The sequence below is a fragment of the Schistocerca americana genome, chromosome 3, assembly GCF_021461395.2.
Source record: "Schistocerca americana isolate TAMUIC-IGC-003095 chromosome 3, iqSchAmer2.1, whole genome shotgun sequence".
Lineage (NCBI taxonomy): Eukaryota > Metazoa > Arthropoda > Insecta > Orthoptera > Acrididae > Schistocerca > Schistocerca americana.
In genome coordinates this window covers 647,296,751-647,324,407 of record NC_060121.1, presented here as the reverse complement: position 1 = coordinate 647,324,407, position 27,657 = coordinate 647,296,751, and the positions used below count along the sequence as shown (strand labels likewise).

The 27,657-nt window shown below is 38.9% G+C and overlaps 1 protein-coding gene across 1 annotated transcript in view; it reads left to right on the top strand.

Annotated features, from left to right (window-relative positions):
- LOC124607149 (E3 ubiquitin-protein ligase TRAIP) overlaps window positions 1–27,657 on the top strand; it is a 231,666-nt gene that overhangs the window by 92,237 nt on the left and 111,772 nt on the right. Inside the window, exons 3-5 of the mRNA XM_047139357.1 lie at window positions 6,244–6,459; window positions 18,264–18,422; window positions 18,511–18,624. Coding sequence (XP_046995313.1) covers window positions 6,244–6,459; window positions 18,264–18,422; window positions 18,511–18,624 — 489 coding nt within the window. The remainder of the gene's footprint in view (window positions 1–6,243; window positions 6,460–18,263; window positions 18,423–18,510; window positions 18,625–27,657) is intronic.

Sequence of the window (27,657 nt, the reverse complement as noted above, 5' to 3'; positions counted from 1 at the left end):
CTATCGTTGTCGGTGTTGGTCTGCTGTCGATTCTGATTAGAACAACCCAGTCACTGAACTGTTCACAGTAACACACCCTCTGCCCTACCTTCCTATTCACTTCGAATCCTACACCTGTTATACCATTTTCTGCTGCTGTTGATGTTACCCCGATACTCATGTGACCAGAAATCCTTGTCTTCATTCCACTTCACTTCGCTGACCCCTACTATATCTAGATTGAGCCTTTGCATTTCCCTTTTCAGATTTTCTAGTTTCCCTACCACATTCAAGCTTCTGACATTCCATGCCCAACTCGTAGAACGTTATCCTTTCGTAGGTTATTCAATCTTTTTCTCATGGTAACCTCCCCCTTGGCAGTCCCCTCCCGGAGATCCGAATGGGGGACTATTCCAGGATCTTTTGCCAGTGGAGAGATCATCATGACACTTCTTCAATTACAGGCCACATGTCCTGTGGATACATGTTAAGTGTCTTTAATGCAGTAGTTTTCCATTGCCTTCTGCATCCTCATGTCGTTAATCGTTGCTGATTCTTCCGCCTTTAGGAGCAATTTCCCACCCCTAGGACAAGAGAGTGCCCTGGACCTCTATCCACTCCTCCGCCCTCTTTGACAAGGCCGTTGGCGGAGTGAGGCTGACTTCTTACGCCGGAAGTCTTTCGGCCGCCAATGCTGATTATTTATCAATATTTAGGCAGTGGAGGGGATCGAACCCAGGACCGAAGACGTTTTGATTACAAATCAAAGACGCTACCCCTAGACCACGGGTACCTTCCTATTCAATTAAGAGTTGAGAGTATGTAATATATTCAGTATCATATTATTCTTGTTTTTGTCAGGACATTGGCTTATAAAAAATACTTTGTTTTTTTAGTTTGAATCTTTCAGTTCCCTATTTCTGGACTGTGATCTGATTAACATAATGAAATGGTGTCGTGAGTCACTCTTGATTTTTACAGTCTGATTAAGGTTTTCTAGTAAGTTGTTGTTAATGAGTTTTGGGTGATAACTTACACAGCATGCCACTTAATAAGTTGTTAAAGTATTTCTCTTTTTATTAGAAATGTTACTTTCTTGTTGATGTTGGTATGATCTTTACAAGTACAGAAATATACTGCCTTATGAGGAACACTGCAGTGACAAGTAGCATCACTGGATGTTGACTGGAACCCTTGGCAGAAACTGTATGATGATTAGTCCTTTCCTTTGGCTTTGTTGTGATTGGTCATTTGTCTTGTGTATGCTCTGTGCAATAATAAAAATGTTCTACATTGTATCTGGGTTGTGTGATTGTTCATCACTGTCATCACCTGTAGAACCACAGCCTCAATGCAAAAGAAATGAGACTGTCGATATTATCAATGAACTGTTTAAAGTGGGGTGTTTGTGCATCACAGTTGATTTTTGGTTGTGTTCTAATAGAGGGATATTCCATGAATATCAGTTAACTCAATGGCAGTATACCATGAGTTTAATTTATAAGCGTTCTTGCAATGGAAGGCAAAATACCATAACTGATGCAAATCTTCATGGAAAATGTTATCTAGAAATGTTTTGAGCAGTGAAAGCAACAAAAGCTCATGTGTGGTCCCAAATGTCTCCTATTTATCAAATATGTTCTGTTAGTGTTGGTTGTCTTCCAAGTACACAAATTTGCAGTATCAATACCCAAACACAAATATTTTCATACAGATCAAAAGAACTTGTCTGTACTAAATTATTCTCCATTAACTCTTGAGTTGATTCAAATCTCGTGAAAGTTATAACTGCTTAAGGATACAGTTCAAAGCAGGAATCAGTTACATACTAAAACACAATGGCAAATAGTGTCTTAATGATGTGAACAATCTTGTTTCTTGTGTGTGGAGGTAATCGGTCTATACATGACAGTACACCGTTCTAATACGTTCCAAAAAGCCACACGGGACAGTACAATTTTTCAGGGGGGTTCTCAGTTTCTATTGATCACAGAGACGAGGGGTCAAGTGTTTTGGATAGCTCTTGCCTAGCAACTGATTTGTGTATCCATCAGAAGCTATCCTACAATACTGGATCAAGATTTAAACATTACATACTTTCTCCAGTCCAGGCAAATTGAGCAGATCAGTAGATTTTTTTGCACTAGTTGTGACCTAGGACAGATCTCAGGCATCTTACAAAAGCATCATAAGTCCAAGGGCAGTTCATGAGAAAACCTCAAAAATGCACAAAGGACAACAAGCAAATATTAGCAGAGATTCATGCGTCTGTGAAAAGATCTATGCGCGAAGCATACAAGAACTACCACTGTCACACCTTAGCTAAAAATCTGGCAGAGTACCCGAGAAATTGAGGTCCTATGTAAAGTTGATAAGTGGGTCTAAAGCTTCCATTCAGTCCCTTGTTGACCAGTCTGGTGTCGCATTTGGAGATAGCAAAATGAAAGCCAAAGCTTTAAATTTCACGTTCAAGATATCATTCACACAGGAGAATTGGACAAACTTACTGTCATTTGACCATTGGACAGACTCCCATATGGATGACATGGTAATAAGCATCCCTGGTGGAGAGAAACAACTGAAAGATTTGAAAGCAAGTAAATCACCAGGTCTGGGTGGGGATCCCAGTTTGGTTGTAGAAAGAGTACTCTACAGCATTGACCCCCTTACCTAGCTTGCATTTGTTGTGAATCCCTTCACCTAGCACAAAGTTCCAAGTGCAGGGTAAAAGAACAGATACACAAATTTACAGACCAATATCCATAACTTCAGTTTGCTGCAGAATCCTAGAACATATTCTCAGTTCGAATATAATAAACTTTCTTTAGACTGAGAAGCCTATGTCAGGAATCAGCATGGTTTTAGAAAGCATTGCTCATGCAAAACTCAGCTTGCCCTTTTCTCACATGATATACTGTGAACCATGGATGAAGGGGCAACAGATAGGTTTCCGTAGTTCTAGATTTCTGGAAAGCATTTGAGATGGCGGCCCCATTACAGGTTGTTAGTGAAGGTACGAGCATATGGAATATGTCCACAGACATGTGACTCAGACTTCTTAAGTAATAGAACCCAATATATTGTCCCTGATGGCAAATCTTCATCAGAGACAAGGGTATCATCAGGAGTGGCCCAGGGAAGTGTAATAGGACTGCTATTATTCTCTATATACATAAATGATTTGGAAGACAGGGTGGGCAGTAATGTGCATTTGTTTGCTGATGGTGCTGTGGTGTAGGTAAAGATGTCAAAGTTGAGTGACTGTAGGAAGATACAAGACAACTTAGACAAAATGTCCAGTTGGTGTGATGAATGTCAACTAGCCCTAAATGTGGAAAAATGTAAGTTAATGTGCATGAGTAGGAAGAACAAACTTGTGATGTTGGAATACGACCATTAGTAGTGTACTTCTTCACACAGTCAAGTCATTTAAATATCTGGGCGTAACAGTGAAAGCAATATGAAATGGAATGAGCTTGTGAGAACTATAGTAGGGGAGGCGAATGGTCGACATTGGTTTATTGGGAGACTTTCGGGAAAGAGTGGTTCACCTGTAAAGGAGACCACATATAGATTCTGGTGCAACTCACTCTGGAGTATTGGACGTATTGGACGAGTGTTTGGGATCCGTACCAGGTCAGATGGGAGGAAGATGTCAAAGCAATGCAGAGGTGGACTGCTAGATCTGTTACCAGTAGGTCCGAATCACATGTAAGTTTGCTTCAGGAACTCACACGGGAATCCCTGTAGGGAAGGCGATGTTGTTCTCGAGAAACACTTTTGAGAAAATTTAGAGAACCAGCATTTGAAGCTGACTACCAAACGATTCTACTGCTGCCAACATACATTGCACTTAAGACTTGTGGAACAGGAAAGAAAAAGGCTAGTAATTGTACAGTGTTCCCTCCACCATGCACCATATGGTGGCTTGCAGAGTAGCTATGTAGTTGTACATGTAGATACTTGGGTAAATAAAATACCTATTGTAGGGATGGCCACTTTTATAATTTCTACGCATGGCAGATTGTCCAAATTTTAACCATATGCTCTTAATAAAATGATCTCGGGAAACCTTGAAACTAGTTTTGGTATCATTATTCATTACCAAGAGCCAGAGGTTCAAAGTCACTGTACTTGTGCAAAAAACTGCAAAAACTGGTTTTTACCCAATTCTGCACCATGGGCCACAATAACCTAAATAAATAACCATAGCAGATGGCTCAAACTGGGCCATCCTAGGGGTACTAATGTTGCAAAATTATGCTTTTAATAGACTTTTTCCATCAATAACTTTATGATGGGCATTTCAAGCCTATAGAAATATGCCCAAAGTGGTACTGCAGTGACAAAAAAATTGGTTAGATGGTTCTTAACATGCCTGGAAAGAACTTAAAGTGACTGCAAATTCAGAGAAAGGTTTCTAATACCATTTACTCTTTTAATATGCAAATCATAAGCTGGGCATTTTTGACGAACTGTGATTGGTGAGCAAAGTATGCAAAAAATGTAAAGCAAATGATTTTGTGTGAACATTTAATTTAAGAGTACTTATTTTTTGCTTATAAGTGTAAAAGTATACAAGAGTGACAAAGTATATAAATAAGCTGTCAAAACTCTACCAACTGATTGAATTGTTTTTTATAAGCAACACACCTGCTGCATCAGGGAAAAGAAGGGGAACTAGCAGAAAATTGCTCCTGTTGGAGCACAAAAAAGGTGAATACGTTCCTCTTGAAAAGAGTCTGACAGAAAAGTGAGGAACCAGCTGCCTCACTCTTTCCACCTTCCTTGCCTTGCTAAAAATTTTTGCATGCATATTTGCCAATTTTTGTGCTGAAAGAGAGTAGCAGAGAGACAGCGATCGTGGAAGAGAGAGATAGACAGTACCAGAGGGAGGGAAAGAGAGAGGAGACATTGATGGTGGGAGAGAGGTAGTGGCAGTGAAAGAGAGAGGGGGGGGTGACAATAGTTGTGGGAGACAGAGGGGGGGGGAGAGGGAGAGGGAGGGGGGGGGGAGAGAGAGAGAGGGGGGGGGGGGAGGGAATATGGCAGTTTAAGAGAAAGAGATATGGGTAGAGATAGAAGCAGTGGGAGCAAAAGAGAGGGGAGATTGTGAAAATAAAAAATACAGATGAGTGGAGACCATACACAGACTTTGGGGGGGGGGGGGGGGGTTTGGACCCTCCACACTAGTGAACTATTACACTTAGGTATAGGGGAGGATGAATTTTGCACCAAAATTTTAAGTATGTGGGTGTGGGGGAAAGAATAAGCTTGACCCCCCCCCCCCCCCAGAATTTTTAAGCTGCTGAAGTCTGGTGGAAACTGTAGTGTGGGGTGGAAAGACAAAATGAAACTGTGTGTGTAACTGAGAGAGGAGACAGGGGTATTGGGATTTACTGTAAGCCAATGAGAGAAAAAGGGGACAGTGGGGTTCAATGAGAGACTGGTTAAAAGTATTTCGAATTTCCTGTGGTAAAATGGTGCAAATATTTTCAGATGCCACAATTTTTGGTAGGAAGGCAGAATGGAGATTGGGACAGCTGGTTCCTCATTTTCCTGGCATAGTCTTTTAAAGAGAAACATACTGACCTGTCTTGTGCTCCATCAGGATTATTTTTCTGCTGATAGTATCATATGACTACATAGTTCACAGACAATGGCAGTAAAAGTTAGGGGTAAGAAGTGTTACAGGCACAGTCAAAACATTGATATGGAAGGGAGAGGAAGAAATACCTAAGCAAACACCAAGTAAATTCACATTTAAATGACAGGAATGCTGGCAGAGAGAGAGAGAGAGAGAGAGAGAGAGAGAGAGAGGAGAGAGAGAGAGAGAGAGAGGGGGGGGGGGAGGACGGGGGCATTGTTGCTATATCTGTGTTTTGTGAGGCGCAAGCTGCTGCTTCATGTATTACAATAATAGTTGTTTTATCTAGTAAGTTTGTTTAAATGATTATAGGCAGAAAATTGTTTCTGTAACTAACAATAACTTCAGATTTCCTTTCTTAGATATCAGCTCTCAACTCACCATCTGCCATGTGAAGATATGAAGCCAGATGGAAGCATATAGTGTAATAGACTTCTTTCCCTGTCTTCTCTGCATGATTTGAAGCAAACTGGATTGTGAAACTATTTTATCTGATGATTATAGGAATTGTGTCAAAAGCCATATTTATGATCTTAATTCCTAAGTTAATTAAAGCAAGGCAGAAGTTAGAATTTGTTGGGATAAGACTGAATAATTTTAATTTGGTTTACTTCCAGGTCTAAATCATGCCCACAGTGTCGAACAAAAACCACGGAAAAGAACATTCATAGAATATATTTTAATATTCCAAATGTTGACGAAAAATATGAAGATCCAAGTGTCCTGCACAATAAAATCGATGGTCTACATTTTCAGCTTCGTTTGAGAGATACAGATTTGAAAAATTCTGAAGAAAAAAATGTTAAATTGGTTAATCAGAATGTGATATTGAAGTAAGTTACTATGTGTATATTATTTCCTCCAGTTTGTTTTGCTATTTTTATCAAATGGAGGTTCGGATAAACTTTACAAAGGGCTGTCCCCTTTTGCACTTGATCATGGTGTAAAGGTGATTGTAGCATGTCTCCTTGGTAGGTTGGTTACAACCAAGCTTTTGTTGTTTACAGTAGTTTCTCCTGTTGATGCATATAAAGCACTTTTTTACTGCTGTGTGGAAATACTATGAATGATTTCTTCTCAGAGACAGTGATAGATTGATGTGTATTGCAGCTTGAAATCTAGGTTAGGTTGAGAGTTGGTGAAATTTAAATTTTAGTTTGTGGTGGCAGACTGATATGTAACAGAGGTGGAGTTAAATGTTTGTTTGGAAGCTGACAGTTCCATCCTGACCCACAACTTCTTCACTTTCGAAGGCCAGTCATACCAACAATTAAAGGGAACAGCCATGGGCACCAGGATGGCCTCTGCTCAGAGATACAGCACGCCAAAGATGACACTGTGCATACCATTTTGAAGATGTGAATTTTGGAAAAACATTTTAATATGCTGTATCTCTGGAACAGTTCTAGATATTTTGTAGTTTTTTTTTTTTTTATTTGAGTGATAATTGCTTTGTAATTACAAAGAAATCCTCCATTTGGACTTATCTGTCAGAGTTCTTTTACTTTTTTATAATTTATGGAAACTTTTATTTCAAAAATGCCAATTCCTCCCCCCCCCCCCCCCCCCCCCCCCCCACCCCCCTCCCCTGTTGATTGGTACCATATAGTTCTACATTCACTGGAAAGGAGAGCTTCCACTTTTAGGTTGAACAGGTTTTATAAACAATTTAAATTTTGCCTTACATAAAACCTGTTTTATTACCACATTATCACATAACAGGCTCACAAAAATCAAAATATTGCCTTATTTAACATATTTGTAGTTTTGAAAGATGAATAAGAGTCTCATTTTTCAAGCATTTTAATTGATTCCAAAATGTATGTGAAAGGTCCAAAGACTTAAGGGTTTCAATTTATACAACTTATGTGCACTTTGTTTTGTACTGAAATTATCCAGTCAATGAAGTAAAAATGTGACTAAAAATGCGTTCCACTGCTTCAGTATCCTGCTTTGTTATAGAATGATGCCTTCTTGTTGAACCAATAGGAACTGGAGCATTACAATCTTCAAACATTGTGAACAGGAAGTGACCACTGATGGTGTTGTTGCTGTCCTTCAGCTGGAAACCTATATCCAGCAGCTAGGCCATATGGTAGCATAACGTTCATTACAGTTTCGTTTAACTCATAACTGGTGTCTATAATCTTTGCAATCCACCACTCACAGTCATACACACACGCCACAAACATCCCCCTTCTCAGGTTGTGAGTCTGAATATTTATCCTGCTGTTTCTGAGGTGTTAGCCAAATGAACGACATTTCTTCTTTCTTGCTCTTTTAAGTATGTGCAATATGAGTTTGCCCCGAGTCCAAAAATGTGTCTTCTGAATTCCTTCCACAGGAGTAGTTTGTTTGGACCATTCTTCTTTTTTTTCTGCTCACGAAATTCTTCGATTTCCTCTTTGGACCAAAGACTAAGGGCTGTGGATGTGTAAGATTTCACAGCACTCGTAAAATCCTCAGCATTCTGAATCACAGCTGTATTTGGTGTGGAAAGATTGTTTTGTAGCACGGTGCTTCAGCAGGCCTCTTACACCATCACAAGGCCCCTTCCTGTGACCCGTAGCACTGTATACCCAGTCGGTTGGAACAAGCGACTTACTCAATTCAAACACCCAGCAACAATTTTTAAAATGACTAGGAGTCCCATCAGAAATTATGATCATCTTCTCTGCCCCTGTTTGCAGTTCAAGAATTTTGCACATTGCTAGCAAAGCATGTGCTGAGGCATGTCCTGTGTCATCACTTATAACTGCACACTTTCGGTCTTGTTTTGAAAATATGTCACTCCTGTAAAAACTGAACCCTGGTCACTACTCCAATGATATCCTTGTACTTCTTGTGGGAGAATTACAGACCAGTTCTCAGCAAAATCACAGTGAAGCCATAAACATAGTTCTTCAGCCTGTACACATCCTTTCACTTGTGCAATGTATTGTTGTTTAATTTCTTCAGATGCTGGTGTGTTACTGCTTTCACCGACCATTTACCAAGTTCATCAATGAAATTGTCAACGGCAACAGTTTTCTTAATTAGTTTATTTTCCTCCCATGTCGCATATGTAATTTCTGCAGAGTTATGTGCTACGTCTTCCAGGCCAAGTGCTTGTAAAGACAGTTCTCGCTTTCCAGGGCAGTCACCATATTCTTGAAACAAACAAGTATATCGCTTTACATCACAGACTACTAATGACTCGACAAGCCTAACCAAGGTGTCATACGTCATGTACTCCAGTAAGCTCTTCAAAGTTACTACATGAAAGTTCAAAGTTCACGCAGTACACACACAGACACCTCTGGGTGGTCGTAGTGCACAAAATTTTGATATTACAATATGTGAAGGTGTATAGTTGGTCTTATAAATTACAAAAGGTTCTTTAATACTGCTAGTCATCTACCTCTTCACTTTCATATCTCTTTGACCTTCAACTGTTCCAGTTGTAGTATCTTTTTTGTTGACACTCTGGTGGGAACAGTTCCATTTATCTTGCAGATAAAATGACTGCACTATTTGAACTTGGGCTGCTTCTACAGGATGACTATAATAGGGATGTGATCTTCCAAAGACTCCTTTTACAGACTTCACATTTCTTGATTTGTCTACCATGTACTTTGATACTGGTGGAACGTGGTTCAAAATTGTTTTCTTTGGAAATGTCTCTGGAATAATAGTTAAAACTTGCACCTTTCCACTGTAGGATGCACAGTATTCAACAGCTGAATTGATATTTGTGAAAAATTCCTGGCAAGAGATGCAAGACTGCTTTGGTTCATTTTCTTCTCAATATGTAATGTGTACTTTGAAGAGTGTGGTCAGTTTTGCTGTAGTGTATTTATCCATAGCTTTAGTAATTTCTCAGCACTTTCTTGATACATAGAGCTTATGACTCGACTTCACTGACCACGGTTTTTTAACAGGACTAACACCTACCTTTGTAGTTGACTGATTCAGGGTATTTAATTCTTCTATTGATGCAAAATCTGCATCACCTCACTGTGGGAGGCTTCACCTTATCCAGATACTATCATTTTTGTTGTTCTCTCAAAAAAGAAGACAAATAGTCATCACTGGAAACATTTCACTTTGAAACAGAGTCTTCAAATGAGAACACATATTCTGAACATGAACAAAGTCTGTTGTTTTGTTCGTCTTATACAGGCTGTCCCATTTATCTGGACCACCTTAAAAACTGTTTGTCCGTTTGAAAATTACAAATGTTTCAAGCAGATGTTCTTAAGCCATCGGGGACATCAATCAGCATGATTGCCTTAGTTGTAGCTTTGTTTTTTACAAAGATGTGAACAGCGGTATGACTTTTTTAGATGATAACCTGTAGTTTTTATTTGGTAATTCATTTCATCTCCTAAATACCTATTCAAAAATGTATCACAGTGTACCATTCACTGAAACACAACCTTATTAATTACACAACACAACATTGACGTTGATGCTCCCAGCGCTTTGTTCAGGTACTCGGGGTAATGGAACACATCCACTAGCTGACGTTGACACAGGACAAATGCAAACGTAAGTAGAATGCACACCTGTCATTCCGTCAACCATCGTCAGTGGCAGAGTTGTGTGAGTAGAATGTACACCAACGAAAAGAAGGTAGAAATGCTACTCATCTATGGGGAATGTAAGTTAGCCGAACAGTAATTGCAACACTGTTTTCTTATGTACGGGTACATTTAGTACAGTCGTTTATTCCTTTTAAATACTGTTGTGCAGAGTAGGCATACAGTAATAGCTGTCCTTCCTACAAACTGCATCGACATAACATTTCTTTTATTGTTGTTGTTGTTGTTGTTGTTGAAGGTAGGCGAAATGCTACGCAGGCAGCGGAACTGTACGGAGGGTGATATCCTGACAAGAACCCACCTTCTCGACGGATGTTTTCTCGTCTTGTTGCAATGCTTCAGGAAGTGGGATGATTCAACCCACAACAACACAATCGTTGTAGCACTTGCACAGACAAAGCTGCCGAAGTTACTGTTCTCACTTCTGTTGCTATGAATCCACATGTGAGCACATAACAGCTTGAACACGAGATTGGCATTCCTAAAAACAATGTACATCGTATTCTTATACATCACCGGTTCCATCCTTACCATGTACACCTACATCAAGAATTGCATTGGAATGATTTCCAGAATCGTGTACAGTTCTGTCAGTGTGCAGAGCAAATCCTCGCCAACCCAAACTTCTTCTCCAATGTTCTATTTATCGATGGATGTTCGTTCCTTCTTGAACAAAGGACAGGTAAATACAAGGAACTTGAATTATTGGTTCAATGACAACTCATGATGGATTGAACAGTTGGAACATCAGTGTCAATGGAGAGTTGATGTCTGGTGTGGGATGCTTGGTACTACAATTATTGGCTCTTATTTCATCAGTGGTATTCTAGACAGTACCGCGTATGCCAGCTTCCTCAGACAAATTCTACCACCTCTTCTGGATGAAGTGCCACTAAAAACCAGGATGCTTATGTGGTATAAACACGAGGGATGTCCAGCACATACTGTTCTGAACCAGAGGTATCCTACCAGATGAATTGGTCAAGGAGGAACAGTTACTTGGTCTGGTAGGTCTCCTGATTTAAATCCTCAGAACTTTTTCTTTGGGGACGCATTAAAGACATTGTCTACCGCAGTATTTCAACAACTCTAGAGAACATGCAGGAACGTATCATGCTTGCTTGTAATTCTCTTCAGCAGGCAGCACTGGAAGCAGTAAATAATTCTTTCATTCAACGAGTGCGCCAGTGTATGTGTGTCCAGGGTCTACTTCTGGGCAACGGTAAAGGAGAGTCAAAGTCTGCATTATGTTTTACTTGGTTTCCATTTGTTTTGTGACATCTCCAGGAAGTGGAAGAGTTTTTGGTCCTGGGCTCAAAGTCAGTGGTGTGTTATGTAATTAATAACATTGTGTTTCATTGAATGGTACACTGTGATACACTTTTGACTAGGTCTTTAGGAAAGGAAATGAATTACCGAATAAAAATACAGGGTGCCATTTAAAAAAGTCAATCATGCTGATTGATGTCGCCCTGACGGCAAAAGAACATTTGTTTCAAACATTTTATAATTCACATCTGGATAAACAGTTATTTTGGTGATCAAGATAAATGGGACACCCTGTATATCACTCTTTTATGGATATGCTAATAGTCAGCACACTTCACTCTCTTGTGATCCCAGTCAGAAGGCATTTCAAACAGTCCTTTTCACAAAATACACTGCAACTGTGTCAACTGGTAAATTCCTCACGAAAACGCAGAACTCACTGGATGATCTCAGATTTCTTAGAATCCTCTTCAGTAAACAAATTAGCACTAAACAACTACAATACAGAAACCTGCAGTGAACAACTATGACAAAGAAACTGACAAGAAACTACAACAAAGTGTGAGAAATATCTGCAACAATGAAAGTGAAAAGAAGTAACTGCCACAAAGAAAGTGATGAGAAATAACTGCAACAAAGACAATAGAAATAAACATTGTAATAAAGAAATTAATAAGAAACAACTTCAGTGAAGACATACATTACCCTTGAAAGGCAAAGAAAAGAAAAAAAGATTTTTAAAAATAAAACCTGTCCAACTTAAAACTGGAAGCTCTCCTTTACAGAGAATGTAGTACTACATAGTATTATTCAACAGGAAAAATCTAACTTTTTTGGACTGGCAGTTTTGGGAAAAAGTTGCCATGTTTAAGTTACTGTGGAGAATCTATGAGACTGGAGACTGTCATTATTCAGGAGCACATCACCCACACAATTCCAAAGGTAATGCAATAACTACAGTTCATGCACCCTCCAAGTTTTTGACAGGAATAATATTCAGAAGAATGAAAAAGAAAACTGAGGTTCTGTTAGATGTCAATTATAATGGTCAATTCTCTGCCATTTTCAATCAGTAATGAGGCTGCAAATGGATGCAGTACACAACACCAGTAGGGAATGCCCACTGCAGTGAACTGTGTGCATTTGCAGCCTCAGGACTGATTGAAAATGCCAAAGAAGCGACCATTAACAGCTGTCCACTGTAGTGGATGCTATGTGCCACAGGGTTAATGTGACCACCGACTATACTCAGTGTCAACATGCAATAAACATTCACAGACGGCAGGTGGCAGCAGTTGCAGTGGAGGGTTATGTAGCTTGATGGGGAGAACAGCAACCATTGTCATAATACTGAAATGGTGCGATTTACCTGGTGTTCATTGGCTTTTGGACCAAGGCTGAAAGCATTCAGAAACAGCAAAGTTTTTAAACTGTTCACATGCTGCCCCTGTTTTGTGGATGGCAAAATGGCACTATCCAGACCAACTCTGAGGCAACTTTGATGCACCACGATCCTTAGATGACAGGGATGAATGAGCGGGTGAATAAACATGCAGCTGTTGAGCAACTGATTGCCCAAATGAACCGTGTCTCCTTACGACCATTCAGTGAACGTTGCTGCTTATTGGCCTCTGCAGCAGGTGTGTGGTTCATAACCCATGCTGACTGCTGTTCATTGGCGAAGAATGGTAGAATTTTGCATGCCAATACCTCAATTAGATGTCCAGTGAGTGGCATCAGATGTCATTCTGGAGCTACAATGGGTCAACACAAGTAGTCATCTCTCCCTTTGGACCATGTCCACCTCTACATGCAGTTTGTTTTTCCTCAGTACGATGGCATCTATCAGCAGTATGATGCAACATGTCACACATCTTGTATTATATGTGCATGGTTGATGAGTTCACCATATTTCTCTGGCCACCAAACTTCCCAGATTTAAACCCAATCAAGAATCTGTGAGTCCACCTCAATCAGGCTGTTTGCGCCATAGATTCTCAAACAGGAAACCTAATGCAGCTGGCACGACATAGGAGTTGGCATGGTTTTGCATGCTTCTTAGTACCTTCCAGAATCTCACTGACACTCTTCCTGCACACCTCACAGCAATCTGTGCTGTAAAAGATAGTTATTCAGGCTTTTAGCAGGTTGTCTTTTTAATGCGAGGGGACAGTATAGTTTGGCTTTAGGAAATGCAAAGATGCCAGAGGGGCAGTTGTGGTGTTGCAGTTGATAATGGAGGTAGGATATAAGATAAATATACATTCATAGGATTTGTAAACTTATAAGTGTTGGACAATGAAAAATAATGCAAGATGTTCTAAATTCTCAGGAAAATAGGTATCATACAGGGAAAGACAGAATATACAGTTGTACTAACACCAGGAGGGCACAGTGAGAATGGAAGACCAAGAGGAAGTGCTCAGAACTGAATGAAAGGTTCAGGAGTAAGTTTAAAATTCAGGATGAGAGGGTATAAATGCTAAGATTCACTGACGACATTATTAGTCTCAAAATTGGGGAAGATGACATGAAGGAATTCTGCTGTCATGCCTTGGAAGCTAAACAACCCACAGCGATAAAGCAAGGATGATAGAAGAAGAAGAAGAAGAAGAAGAAGAAGCAGCAGCTTACCCCACGCAAAGGGCTTAGTAAGTGAAATCTCTTACTATCAACCATAGGCAATAATTTGAGGAAGACATTTTAAGCATGCACATTTAGAGCACAACAGTTGTATGGAAGTTAGTCATGCATTATGTGAAAACTGGAAAAAGAGGAAAATTGAAGTGTTTGCAAAGTGCTGTTACAGAAGGAGACTAAAAATTAAGCAGGCTGATAAGATGAGAAATTATGAGATTCTCAGTGGGATCAGTGAAGAAAGAAATGTGATTAGCAGAAGGGGCTGGATGATAAGACATCTATTAAGATATCAAGGAATGACTTCCATGGTACTACAGAGAGTACACAGTTGTGTATGTACCGATTTTATGTTCATAAATGAATCTTGAAACTCAACAGCCTTCCAGAACTAGGAGTAACGTTACATATTACGCTGTATTCACAACACAACCAGATGTAGGAGCCAAAAATCCATAGTCTACATCCTTCCTTTATGTTACCACTATTATGACAGCATTGTTTTAGCTCAGTTGCAGTAACACATTTAATTTTTTGTGTTAAACAGGCCCTTGTTGCTTTGTTCTTATTGTCCAGTCTTCTCTGTCCATATGTTTTATAAGTACATAATACGACATCAAACTTTTCCATACCTCTACTGATCATACAAACAGCTACATCTTATGTTCAAAGAATTAAGATGCCCTAAATATTGCTATATAAATAGAACAAAAAAGAATGTAATAGTCTGAAATTGCAAGGACAGTGAACTCCCAATTATTCATGTGCAGATTATTCATATATCTAAAAACAGAAAAGCACACACATCTCACACACTAGGAGTGAGAGCACGGGTTGCTGGCCACAAGGAGCAGCAGTGGAGGCTAAGCGAAACCAGCAGCGGAAGACGACTGTGCCGAAGCATGTTTGAAAGTGCGCAGACGTCAGCTGCTGCCACTGCCTCTATTATGCATCCAGCATGCACATTGTCCTGAATATGTGTTTGAAAATATCTCTCTTATTAATGCTTTTTAGATTATTCATGCATTTTCTCAACCGCATTATGTCAAACAATTAGGAGGATATTGTAATTTTGTGAACATTTCCATAACCTCATCAGAAGGTTTCGGTAGTATGCCCCCAAGCATAATCTGTTAGTACAACACACAGTGACCCAAGCCACTTTACTCAATGCTGGTTGGATCATCATCTTGTTCGGTGTCAATCCACATATTCACAGCTTGCTTTGCCGATTTTTCTTGGGGTCATAGTCATGCACCCAGTACTCATTCATGGTGACTGGGTGACCAAAGAAGTCATTTGGATTGGGGATATACCTGCATTTCCACTGCTGCCTCAGTTTGGTGAGTGTTTTGAATGGGTGTGAGCAGTCACGAAGCCCAGTGGGTGGTGGTTTTTATTATGTTTAAAGACTGTAATAACTGATCTATGGCTGATTTTCACTTTTCCAGCGTTGTTTAGATTGTGATAAGCCAGTCTAAGAGCACCAAGACCTTAAGTTCTTTTGAGATTCCTACATTTTCGCAGAGAGATTGTCAGCCATTTCATTGTTTGCCATTTAGACTTGCTTGATCGCACTAGAAGTGTCTGCGCCACTTAACCACTGTGTCGTATCACGGAAAATTTTTTTCTCTACGGTCCCACCAACTCGGCATAGATCGTTGCAGTGTTGTACCCACTGAAATGCCAAAAGAAATAAAATAAAAATAGAAAAATAAATCCACACATGACTCCACTTTGCCCTTTTTTAAATTTTTTAATATATTTTTTATGCTACGGTACTGTGATGCAGGGATTCCATTTTATACTGTGGGCTCAAACGTGTACCTGCAGACGAACAGAAAATTAAGATAAATTTATTTTTTTGGCTGTGATAATTAAAGCTTTGACTACCATTCATTTCAAGACTGGCCTTTTGTTTTCTCCACAGATACCTGGCTGGTAGGCCATACTTACACAAGAGGAAAAGCTCAAATGCTAGAAAGATCCTTTTGAGATGTTTAAAGTATTTCTGTGCCCCACATATAATTCACCTGCAGGAGAGTGGAATCTCTTTCCCTTTTTTCCGTCCTGGGATTTCAATTTCATACCACTTAAAAGGTGTTGTTTTACATTTGCAGTATTTAAAAGTCGCAACTTAAACACCTAGAATAAATTTTGCTTGAACTGCAACAAACCAGTCATAGAAAATCAGTATACAAGTTTTAAACAGCAAATTTTATCATAGGTTATAATCATCTCAACAAACTCAAAAGCATTGTCCATGGAGAAAACAGTCAGTATCTTTATAAATACAATAACATTGTGGCCGTGATGATCTGATGGGTAGAGCACTAGACTCTGGCCATAGAGATCTCAGGTTCAATCCCATATAGGGGCAGGAAATTTTTCTCATTACAGTCCCTCCAGGATGGCCCCAGGTCCACTCAGTTTGCTATCAGTTGAGTATAGGGAGTAAAAGGAGAGCCTGCCATCCTCCCTCTCCTAGTGTCACAGCGAAGAAAGGCTGAACGCTACCTGCAATCAGGTCAAGTGCCCAGGCTGAGGCTTGTGCCACAGATTTTACATTTTTACATTAATATTAAATGCCAGTGGAGCTTGTACTTAAAAGACGCCAGATCCAAAAATTGTGTGTGAGATCAGCTCATGGTGTGGCAATGGAATGTTACGGACTAAGCAACAGTAGGTGCTTCGCTTTTTCTCTTCTTTTATAAAACTACCTCTGTAGCATAGTAGTTACAGAGTGGACAATGTGGCTTAATTTTATTTTCAATTACATCCCCCCCCCTCTCCCCCCCCCCCCCCCCCCCTCCTCCCTCAGTGCTATTTTCCCTGAACTCGGGACTGCTGAACTTGCTCTTGCATCCTCCTACTGTCCTGGACTTTACTCCCATTAACAAACCCCTTCCCCTGTGTGTTATTTATATTTTTAATGTATGTTTTATTGGCTTTACATCCTCATTTTCTTAGCGTTACTCTGTTTTTTTCATTTTTCCTCCATTTTCCCCTCTTTTTCTTCCCTTTTCCCCTCTTTTTCTTCCCTTTTCCCCTCTTTTTCTTCCCTTTTTTCTCTTTTCTGCCTTCTTTGTCTTTATCTTTCTTTTACTTTTTTATTTCCATCTTTCCCTCTCCCTCTTTTCGAGTTTTCCTATCTCCCACTCAAATTTCCTCTTAGTTCTTAATGCACTGTTCATTCCATTCCTCATTTCTCTTCCTTTCGGCCCATATTTACACTTCTTACCATGTACTTAAACCATCTGTGGGCTGAAGCTGGCATAGTGCCTACCTGTTTACTGTTTTTGCACTCTAATTCTGTATTAACAACCTCCTTCATTTGTGCTTTCCCCTTCAACTTTTCCTTCCTCTTTGTCTTTGCCTCCCTTCATCCACAGAGTGAGTAGGTGTTTCTCTCAGAACCTGAGCTCTGAGTGACCTACTCCTCCTTCCCAACTTACTCAAGTCCTTCGTGACGGGGGCCTAATAATTTGAAAATCCAGGAACAGTTTTTCTGCTTGCGATATGTCTATCAGCAGTATTGGAATTTTGTCTCTAGAAAGTAAATACCGACTAGCATTCTGTCTTTACTGATTTTTCTTCTTCTTTTGACTATTCTTAATTCCATTATGTTTTTTCTTCATTTTTTCAGTTATTTCTGTCCATTTCTCATTTCCAGGAGTGTGTTTATTTCCACCTTTTCTCATTCTGCTATTCTTTGTCCTCCTGTTGTTACTGAACAGCAACAGTTGCTTCACAGTTCACTTAGCTTTTTGCATGCTCTATTTTCTTGTATCAAAGTTTATGAAGGCATGGTGAACATTACAATCATCAGTCATTTTACAATACAAGAGGATCCAGAAATGTGAAGGAAAATAATTTTTATCCTGTTTCTTGATGGGAAAGTGAGTGTTTTGTTATTTTGTCAGGAAATTGTATTTTGGCATTCCATTATATTTAAGACTATAGTGGGTTATTACACTTACTAAAAATATCTAGCAGACGATAATTTTCTTTAAAGAAATGAATGGGGCTTAAGGATTCTTGTTATAGCATGTTTGTGAGTGTGTACAAGTATAACTTTAAAGCATCCTGCAGCTGCCTTTTATTTTTTATTGTATTGTTCAACTTGGTGTTGTCTTTTCCCTCCAAAGAGAAGAACTACTGCAAGCTCAACAAAAATGCAAAAACTTAGAAAGAGATATTTTAACACTTAAAGAGCAAATAAAATTCATGCGTGATCAGACAAAGAATGCTGAGCAGGCTCAGAATGATGCTAAGCAACTGAAAAGACAATTGGAATTCTTGAAAAGGTACCATTTTCCAATTTTTTGTATTTATTGTTGTTCAAACTAATGTTTCATTTAATATATTTTAATAAAATGATTATTATTTTAACAGTGTTGAGATGGTGGTTAAAGCTGCAGCAACAGAAGTAGATGAAATGCTGGGCAATTTTGATGGTACATTTGACTCCTTTAAAAGAATGAGTACTTATGTTTCAGTTCTCAAAAGGTGAGTGATGTATTTTTGTATAATGCAGTGTGTGTAATGATCAAATATTAGTTATTTGCTTATATAATTTCTGTACTTAGTGGAGGCTTTAGAGTTTAGGCTTTTAAAGCATACATTATCATTACCCATGTCTGCATCCTTGCCTGTCAGTCTCAGAGCTTGTCATGCACATACTGCGATTATTTTAGTCCCAGATTATGTTGGCAGGATATTAGGTGTCAAGCTGAGTGTTTTTACTTGCAGTCCTCAAAGAGTGTATCTATCCATACAAATTAGTGGCGAACTTGAGAGTATTCTTGTATAGGTAGTGGCACATACTTTTAACACAACAGTAACATTATATTCATTTCTATATGATTGTGAGGCTATACGAACAGAAATATTAAAACAGAAAAGAAAGAACCAGCATGTTATATTCGTAGATACATAAAATAAGGGAAAGGCAACCACTCACTTATAGCGTATTGATGCATGGAGCACATTAACACACAATAGAAAACAGCATACACATTAGTTTTTGAGCACTAGCTCTTTTTCCAGTAACACACAGTAATAATGGCTTGTGGGCTGTGCTTTACCAGCTTGTTATACAGGGACAGATTAACTGTAATTGCCACTTGATTACTGAATTGAAAGAACATCACAACAAAATACGGACAGGGAAATGGAAATATTACATTCAGTACCTGTAGTTTCTGTCACACAGTAGAAAATGCTGATAATAGGTTACAGGAAATTATTGGGCAGACAGCAAAGATTGCTAACCACACTGAAAGAACTGATAGTATAGAACTTTTAAGTGTTACAGGGTTTAGGTTAGCATCTCACTATTGTAGATCAGAAATGGAGAAAGGAGGAGTTGCCACATTCATCAGGAACTGTCATAAATTTAAGAACATAGACATTCATAAATTTTGCCTAGAACAGCATATGGAAGCATGTGCAACAGAATTAGAATTTCACAAAAAATCTTTCATAATATTAAGTGTATATCGAGCACCTGCAGGTAACTTTAATCTGTTTGTAAACCACCTTGAAGCTGTACTGGCCCATTTAACAACCAAAAACAAAGAAATAGTGGTTGCTGGTGATTTCAATGTAGATTTCCTTAAAGACTCTCCCAATAAGAACCTATTTGAATTAGTAACACTATCATTCAACTTAATTCCCACAGTAAAGTTCCCCACTAGGATAACCACTTGCTCACAAACAGCCATTGATAATATCTTTATAGAAAAGTCAAATGAACAAAATTATATTACAAAACCAATAGTCAATGGCCTCTCAGACCATGACATGCAGTTCCTTCTGTTAAATGTTAATACTGAACAAGATATAAAATCTGTTAAATCTGAGCTCAAGAGGGTAATCAGTAAGCCAAAAATTGATTATTTTAGGACACTCCTCAGAGACATTCACTGGACTGATGTTTACAGTGCTCATGGCATGAATGAAAAATATAACATTTTTGCTAATAAAGTGCTTACCTTATTTGAACACTGCTTTCCCCCAAAACTTACCAAGGTTAGAGCAAAGTCTACAAAGAAGCCATGGATTACTCGAGGAATAGGGGTATCTTGTAAAACAAAAAGAAAACTGTATCTGTCAATCCGAAACATTTCCAATGTTGATGCTATAGCACATTATAAGAAATACTGCAAAATATTAAAGACTGTAATACGGATGTCAAAGCAAATATATTACAAGGAAAAGATAGTCATATCAGATAACAAAATAAAGACAATATGGGATATAGTGAAGGAGGAGACCGGTAGAACCAGACATGAAGAGGAACAAATAGCATTAAGAGTAAATGATGCATTGGTGACAGATGTGTATAGTGTTGCAGAACTTTTTAACAAACATTTTATAACTGTTACTGAAAAGATGGGGTTGTCAGGTTCGGTAGATGCTGCTATGGATTACCTTAGACCAGACATTTCAAGTAACTTCCATAATATGAATTTGACCCTCACTACCCCAACAGAAATAATGTCCATCATAAAATCTTTAAAATCAAAAACATCTAGTGGGTATGATGAAATATCAACAAAGTTAATTAAAGAATGTGATTCTGAGCTAAGTAACATATTAAGCTATCTGTGTAACCAGTCGTTTATCAGTGGAATATTTCCCGAATGGCTGAAATATGCTGAAGTTAAGCCACTGTTTAAGAAGGGAGATAAAGAAATAGCATCAAATTTCCGTCCAATTTCACTGTTGCCAGCATTCTCAAAAATTTTCGAAAAAGTAATGTACAGTCGTCTTTATAACCATCTTATCTCAAATAACATACTGTCAAAGTCACAGTTTGGATTTCTAAAAGGTTCTGATATTGAGAAGGCTATCTACACTTACAGTGAAAATGTACTTAATTCATTAGACAAAAAATTGCAGGCAACTGGTATATTTTGTGATCTGTCAAAGGCATTTGACTGTGTAAATCACAATATCCTTTTAAGTAAACTAGAATATTATAGTGTAACAGGAAATGCTGCAAAATGGTTCAAATCTTATATCTCTGGCAGGAAACAAAGGGTGATATTAGGAAAGAGACATGTATCAAGCTATCAGGCATCATCCAACTGGGAACTAATTACATGTGGGGTCCCACAAGGTTCCATTTTGGGGCCCTTACTTTTTCTTGTGTATATCAATGACCTTTCATCAGTAACATTACCAGATGCCAAGTTTGTTTTGTTTGCTGATGATACAAACATTGCAATAAATAGCAAATCAAGTGTAGTCTTAGAAAGATCAGCCAATAAAATATTTGTAGACATTAATCACTGGTTCCTAGCCAATTCTTTGTCACTAAACTTTGAAAAAACACACTACATGCAGTTCAGAACTTGTAAGGGGTGTCCCAAGAGTATATGTCTAACATATGATGACAAGAAGATAGAAGAAGTGGACAGTGTTAAATTCTTGGGATTACAGCTTGATAATAAATTCAACTGGGAGGAGCACACCACAGAACTGCTGAAGCGTCTTAACAAATCTCTGTTTGCAATGCGAATTTTGTCAGACATAGGGGATATAAAAATGAAAAAGCTGGCATACTATGCTTACTTTCATTCCATAATGTCATATGGGATTATTTTCTGGGGTAATTCATCAAGCCAAGCTAAAGTTTTCCGGGCACAAAAACGTGCAGTAAGAATTATATGTGGTGTGAACTCAAGAACATCCTGCAGAAGCCTGTTTAGGGAACTAGGGATATTAACTACAGCTTCCCAATATATTTATTCCTTAATGAAATTTGTCATTAAAAATATATCACTTTTTCAAACCAATAGCTCAATTCATGGAATCAATACTAGAAATAAGAATAATCTTCACAAGGATTTAAAGTCACTTAGTCTTGTACAAAAAGGTGTGCATTATTCAGGAACACACATTTTCAATAACTTGCCAGCAGCCATAAAAAGCTTAACAACCAATGAAATTCAGTTTAAGAGAAGCCTAAAGGATTTATTGGTGGCCAACTCCTTCTACTCCATTGATGAATTTCTGAGGAAAACCAACTGATTTGTATATAAGTACAACATATCTTCTGCACAATTTCAGTGCAGTAATGTGTTCACTGAAAATTTGTGTGTGTGTGTGTGTGTGTGTGTGTGTGTGTGTGTGTGTGTAAGTATAATCTAACTTCTGCACCATTTCAGTGCAGTAATGTGTTCATTGTAAATAAGTATTACAGTAGTTGTATTACATGTTTCTTACCTTATAAATAAATAAAAAACTTTTTTATTTTAAATTCAGTGCAATAGTATTTGTAAAATGACTCTTAGTGTTCATTAAAAAATGACGATCATTCCACTTGGGACCTGTGGAATGGTACATTAGCTTATTTGTTTTAGTTTAAATATTTGTCATGTATTGTTGTTTTTCTGACATGTTCCACATCCTGGAGGACCTCCTCACTACGGATCAATTGGAATGAAAGTAAATCTAATCTAATCTAATCTAATAGAGATTGTAGGACCCACACTATTGATTTGAAGTAGAAATTTGAGAAATCTGAAAACAAAGGAGAATTAAAAGGGAGTACTGTGCCCTTGCCCTGAATGATAAGAAATGTGATCAAGTGGTGGAAGGAATTTTGCCTAGAAGGTGGAAGTCATCTATCCAGTAAGTTTCAGTCTTTCATGCCTGAAAAGGAAATCACCCTGTAATCTTCTTACAAAAATTTGAAAATAGTTTTCCACCAAAGTGGAATGAGATAGTCCTTGAGATGAGCGATTGGTATTGACAGTTCAGGTGGGCAGACGGCAGTGTTGCCGAATGTGCTTACAGCACTCTGCACGTAGTTTCTTCTTATATGCATTCTCTAGCAACATAAGCAAAAACACTGATAACATGCAGGTCGTATTTGTACATGTGAATTTATTTACAGTTGCTACTTGTAATACATAATCTCAAAAAACTGAAGAGAGCTATTTAGTATCTAATACACTGTAATATCAGGAAGTTATTTCTCAAACTTCGCAGTATAAATGAAAATTATTTTGTCAGATCATTTAACATTAACAATTTTTGTTTCCATTGTTAAATATTAATAACATTTATTGGTTCTATAATGAGCTACTGAATAATTTATCGGTATATTATAATACGAAGATAGTACACTCAGTATGTTGATAGGTCAGTGGCGTCCTTACTCATTACATTCTTGAGTGTGTTGTAGTCATGCTAATCGAAAAACACCACTCTCATTACCATCAGAATCTGATTTAAAATAGTCTTCTTCAGCACTGCTCAAACTATCACTGCTCACTATAATTAAATTTTGTATGAACTCTTCCACAACACCTTCATTTTTGGCTGCCTCTCTGATGGTACTTGTAGTACTGTTCACAATTTTTGTCCGTGTCTTGCTTGTCACTTGATCGATAGCTGCTAGAAGATTTTCAACTTCAGAGATCATGGATTTTTTATTGTTTGCAGCCATGTAAATTTTTATTTCCATCCATACCCCTTCAATGAAGTGACAATGGTATGGAGGAAGCTGAACAATTTTAAGCCTATGCCTTTTGGCATTCTCATCAATTGCATACATACGTCAGAAATTGTGGTTTCTTTTGTGCCATAATTTTGGGTAATTCTGCCTCCTTCATATCGTCTCTGAAATCCACTCATCATCATTTCAGCCACTGAATATCTTCTTTTTTCCTCACCAAAGTTGGTGTCCAATCATGAACAATGGAATGATAAGGGGGATTGTCCATGACGATCACTGATGGACTTGTCAGATTCATCATAAGTGATGTTTTGAAGGACTTTTGAAAGACCATGCTGTTGATCTCTATATGGCAATCACCTGTCCTTTTTTAAAATTCCTTTTCCAGCAGGTATTGCCATAGGTCTCTCAGGTGTTCCATCACACCAGCCTGACATTAACCCAAGTTTCATCTGCCCACACTATATTTTTGAATCTCACACCCATGATTCTGTGCAGAAATCTGCAATGCCATGTGACTACACCTGTCCTTTCCACAAATATTTTGCATCTATTAAACAGTGAATAAGTGAAGCTATGTCCTTAAGCAAATGAAAATTTGCTTCCTCTAAAAAGATCGTCTTTCTGAAGTGACACGAGTAATTGTGTTAGTAGGCTGTTCCCTTCTCTTATATTAGCCACATATATGACAGTGAATAGCATCTTTCTGGAAACTGTCCAAAGCTGTCACTTGCTTCTCCCTCAGCCGCTTCTTTCCTGGTGTGTGCAGCCTTGTTGTACCACTCTCACCACAGACTATACTGTACTGTTCTTTCCCTATTGCTACAACAGTGTTCTTGCTTATTTTCAATGCTGCTGTAGTCCTTTTAATAACCTGAGCAACAGGAAATAAGAGCTCACCATTTTCCTTTTCTCTTTCAAAGTAGGTGCTCACCAAACACACGAATTTGCGGGCCTGGCTGTGTAGCACACTTTTCTTCCTCCATTTCCCATCGCGTTTTGGGCCAGCAATACTTGTTGCACTGGAATTGTTTTAAAGGAAACAGAAGCAAATAAACACTAACAACAACAAAATGAATAAATAACAAAATGAATTAGTAACAAAAACAATGAAACAACTGGTTCCTACTATCTGCTCAGGTATAAAAATCAGGTAGCCAGTCAACAATGACTCTACTTTGCTGTCAGTATCAAGGCTTGTCTCCCGCACTAAAAGAACCAAAACTGGAAAATGGAGAGTCTTCAAAGCAAAGGAATTCCAGGAATGGAAAGATTTTGAGAAGCAATTTAAGGAGAAATATTGGTCTGGGGGGAGAATAGCAGAAAATAACTCCAGATTTACTATACACAAGCCACACAGTGCTAAATAGGGTGGGTTCTTAAAGTATTTAGACTGGTATCTAACAAGGATGAAGTTTGTACGTGAACCAATAAGTGAGAGCCATCTAATGAGACAGTTAATTGGTAGGATCCCCAACTATGTATGGGAAAAATGGTTGGGAAGGAATGTTCCAGAGTCAGTTCAATATTGAATTACTGGGAACAGTTGTGAATATCCTTAATGAAGCTTGTGAAGAAGAGAAGTGGAAAAAGAATGGTCAGAACTCACAAGAGGAGACTCGGAACTCACAAGAGGAGACTCGGAACTCACAAGAGGAGACTCGGAACTCTCAAGAGGAGACTCGGAACTCTCAAGAGGAGACTCGGAACTCTCAAGAGGAGACTCGGAACTCTCAAGAGGAGACTCGGAACTCTCAAGAGGAGACTCGGAACTCTCAAGAGGAGACTCGGAACTCTCAAGAGGAGACTCGGAACTCTCAAGAGGAGACTCGGAACTCTCAAGAGGAGACTCGGAACTCTCAAGAGGAGACTCGGAACTCTCAAGAGGAGACTCGGAACTCTCAAGAGGAGACTCGGAACTCTCAAGAGGAGACTCGGAACTCTCAAGAGGAGACTCGGAACTCTCAAGAGGAGACTCGGAACTCTCAAGAGGAGACTCGGAACTCTCAAGAGGAGACTCGGAACTCTCAAGAGGAGACTCGGAACTCTCAAGAGGAGACTCGGAACTCTCAAGAGGAGACTCGGAACTCTCAAGAGGAGACTCGGAACTCTCAAGAGGAGACTCGGAACTCTCAAGAGGAGACTCGGAACTCTCAAGAGGAGACTCGGAACTCTCAAGAGGAGACTCGGAACTCTCAAGAGGAGACTCGGAACTCTCAAGAGGAGACTCGGAACTCTCAAGAGGAGACTCGGAACTCTCAAGAGGAGACTCGGAACTCTCAAGAGGAGACTCGGAACTCTCAAGAGGAGACTCGGAACTCTCAAGAGGAGACTCGGAACTCTCAAGAGGAGACTCGGAACTCTCAAGAGGAGACTCGGAACTCTCAAGAGGAGACTCGGAACTCTCAAGAGGAGACTCGGAACTCTCAAGAGGAGACTCGGAACTCTCAAGAGGAGACTCGGAACTCTCAAGAGGAGACTCGGAACTCTCAAGAGGAGACTCGGAACTCTCAAGAGGAGACTCGGAACTCTCAAGAGGAGACTCGGAACTCTCAAGAGGAGACTCGGAACTCTCAAGAGGAGACTCGGAACTCTCAAGAGGAGACTCGGAACTCTCAAGAGGAGACTCGGAACTCTCAAGAGGAGACTCGGAACTCTCAAGAGGAGACTCGGAACTCTCAAGAGGAGACTCGGAACTCTCAAGAGGAGACTCGGAACTCTCAAGGGTCTGACAGTAAGCAAAATAGTTACTGTTGTAAGTGAAGAAACAAAACCCAGGAGGTTCAAATATAGAGGGAGAAAAATAGCTGGAAGCATATCTTGTGAAGGGGAAATATGCACAAATTGAATTCTTGAAACCAAAGATATAGAAAACTATTTGGACGCCAAAAAAGAGGTGCTCCCAGAGACTGTACTGTGTAAAGCAGGTCATGAGGTATATTGAAGAAATGCAAACTGCTCAAAATGTCATGGAGAGCTGCCAGCTGTAGATCATAAAGATAACACTGATTTTTATACTTTTTTAATCTGTACTAGCTCCGGTTTAGAGAAGGAGGGAAGGACTCTTATAACTTCTGTAAGTCTTTTACAGACACTAGTTAAGAAAGTGTGGTTGTTAGTTGGCAGTGCAAAATACTAATGCAAAATATAATTTTATAGCTTTACGTTTCTCCACTATTAAACACAATTATGTCAAGGTTTTTCTAATGTGTTGAGAGAATAGAAGAAAATGCTTTACAGGACAACTAAGAATCAAACCAGGGAAGTAGCTCCTCAGGTCACGACCAGTGATTGCTAATACGCAACTTGATTGTTCATTAAGTTAAGTGTTTGCAAATAGGAATACATTGTTGTGGGTTGAAATTCTATTATTGGTATGTATACAGGTTAAACTTTATTCTAAGAAGGGGACAGGAGTGTCATGCAAAAAACTGGCATATTGAGACGACTGTGCAAGCAGAAAAATTGCCATTGTGGGAATACCCAATCACCTACCTCCCACAGATTAGATCTTTCTTGAACACATGGTCTTCGCAGAATCTCCAGATGGAAAATTTGATTACCCGTCTGAACTGGCGTAATGAACTCTAAATGCAGTATCCCCCTCCCATGTTGTTCGACTTCACTCTCGACAAGCTTTTTCTGAGCAAGGCAACATTGGCACATTCGATTGGCTTGATTATTCTTTGCTTTTGGGGTCATGAGAATCCCACCACGACGTTAAACAGTTATCAAATTTTTTTTGAAATGAGAAAAACACTCTTGAATTTTTACTATTGTACTCTCATTGTAAGCTGTTTTCAATATCATGAGCAGAAAGCAAAATTTTATGGCCTACCTCTCTTTGCTTTTCCATACGATAGGTGGGGAGTGGGGGAGAAACAGATACAGCTAAAAAATTCACTATTTGAAAGTCAAAGCATTCCTTAGTGACCAAATGCAGTGCTGAACTTGCAGCTTGAAAAATGCATAGTGAGGAAGCTGTGGCCAGAGCACCTCCATTTTGAGGAATTTTTTTATTTCCCCTTGTCTGTGAGATATGGATGTGATGTAATGTATGTCTGCAGGAA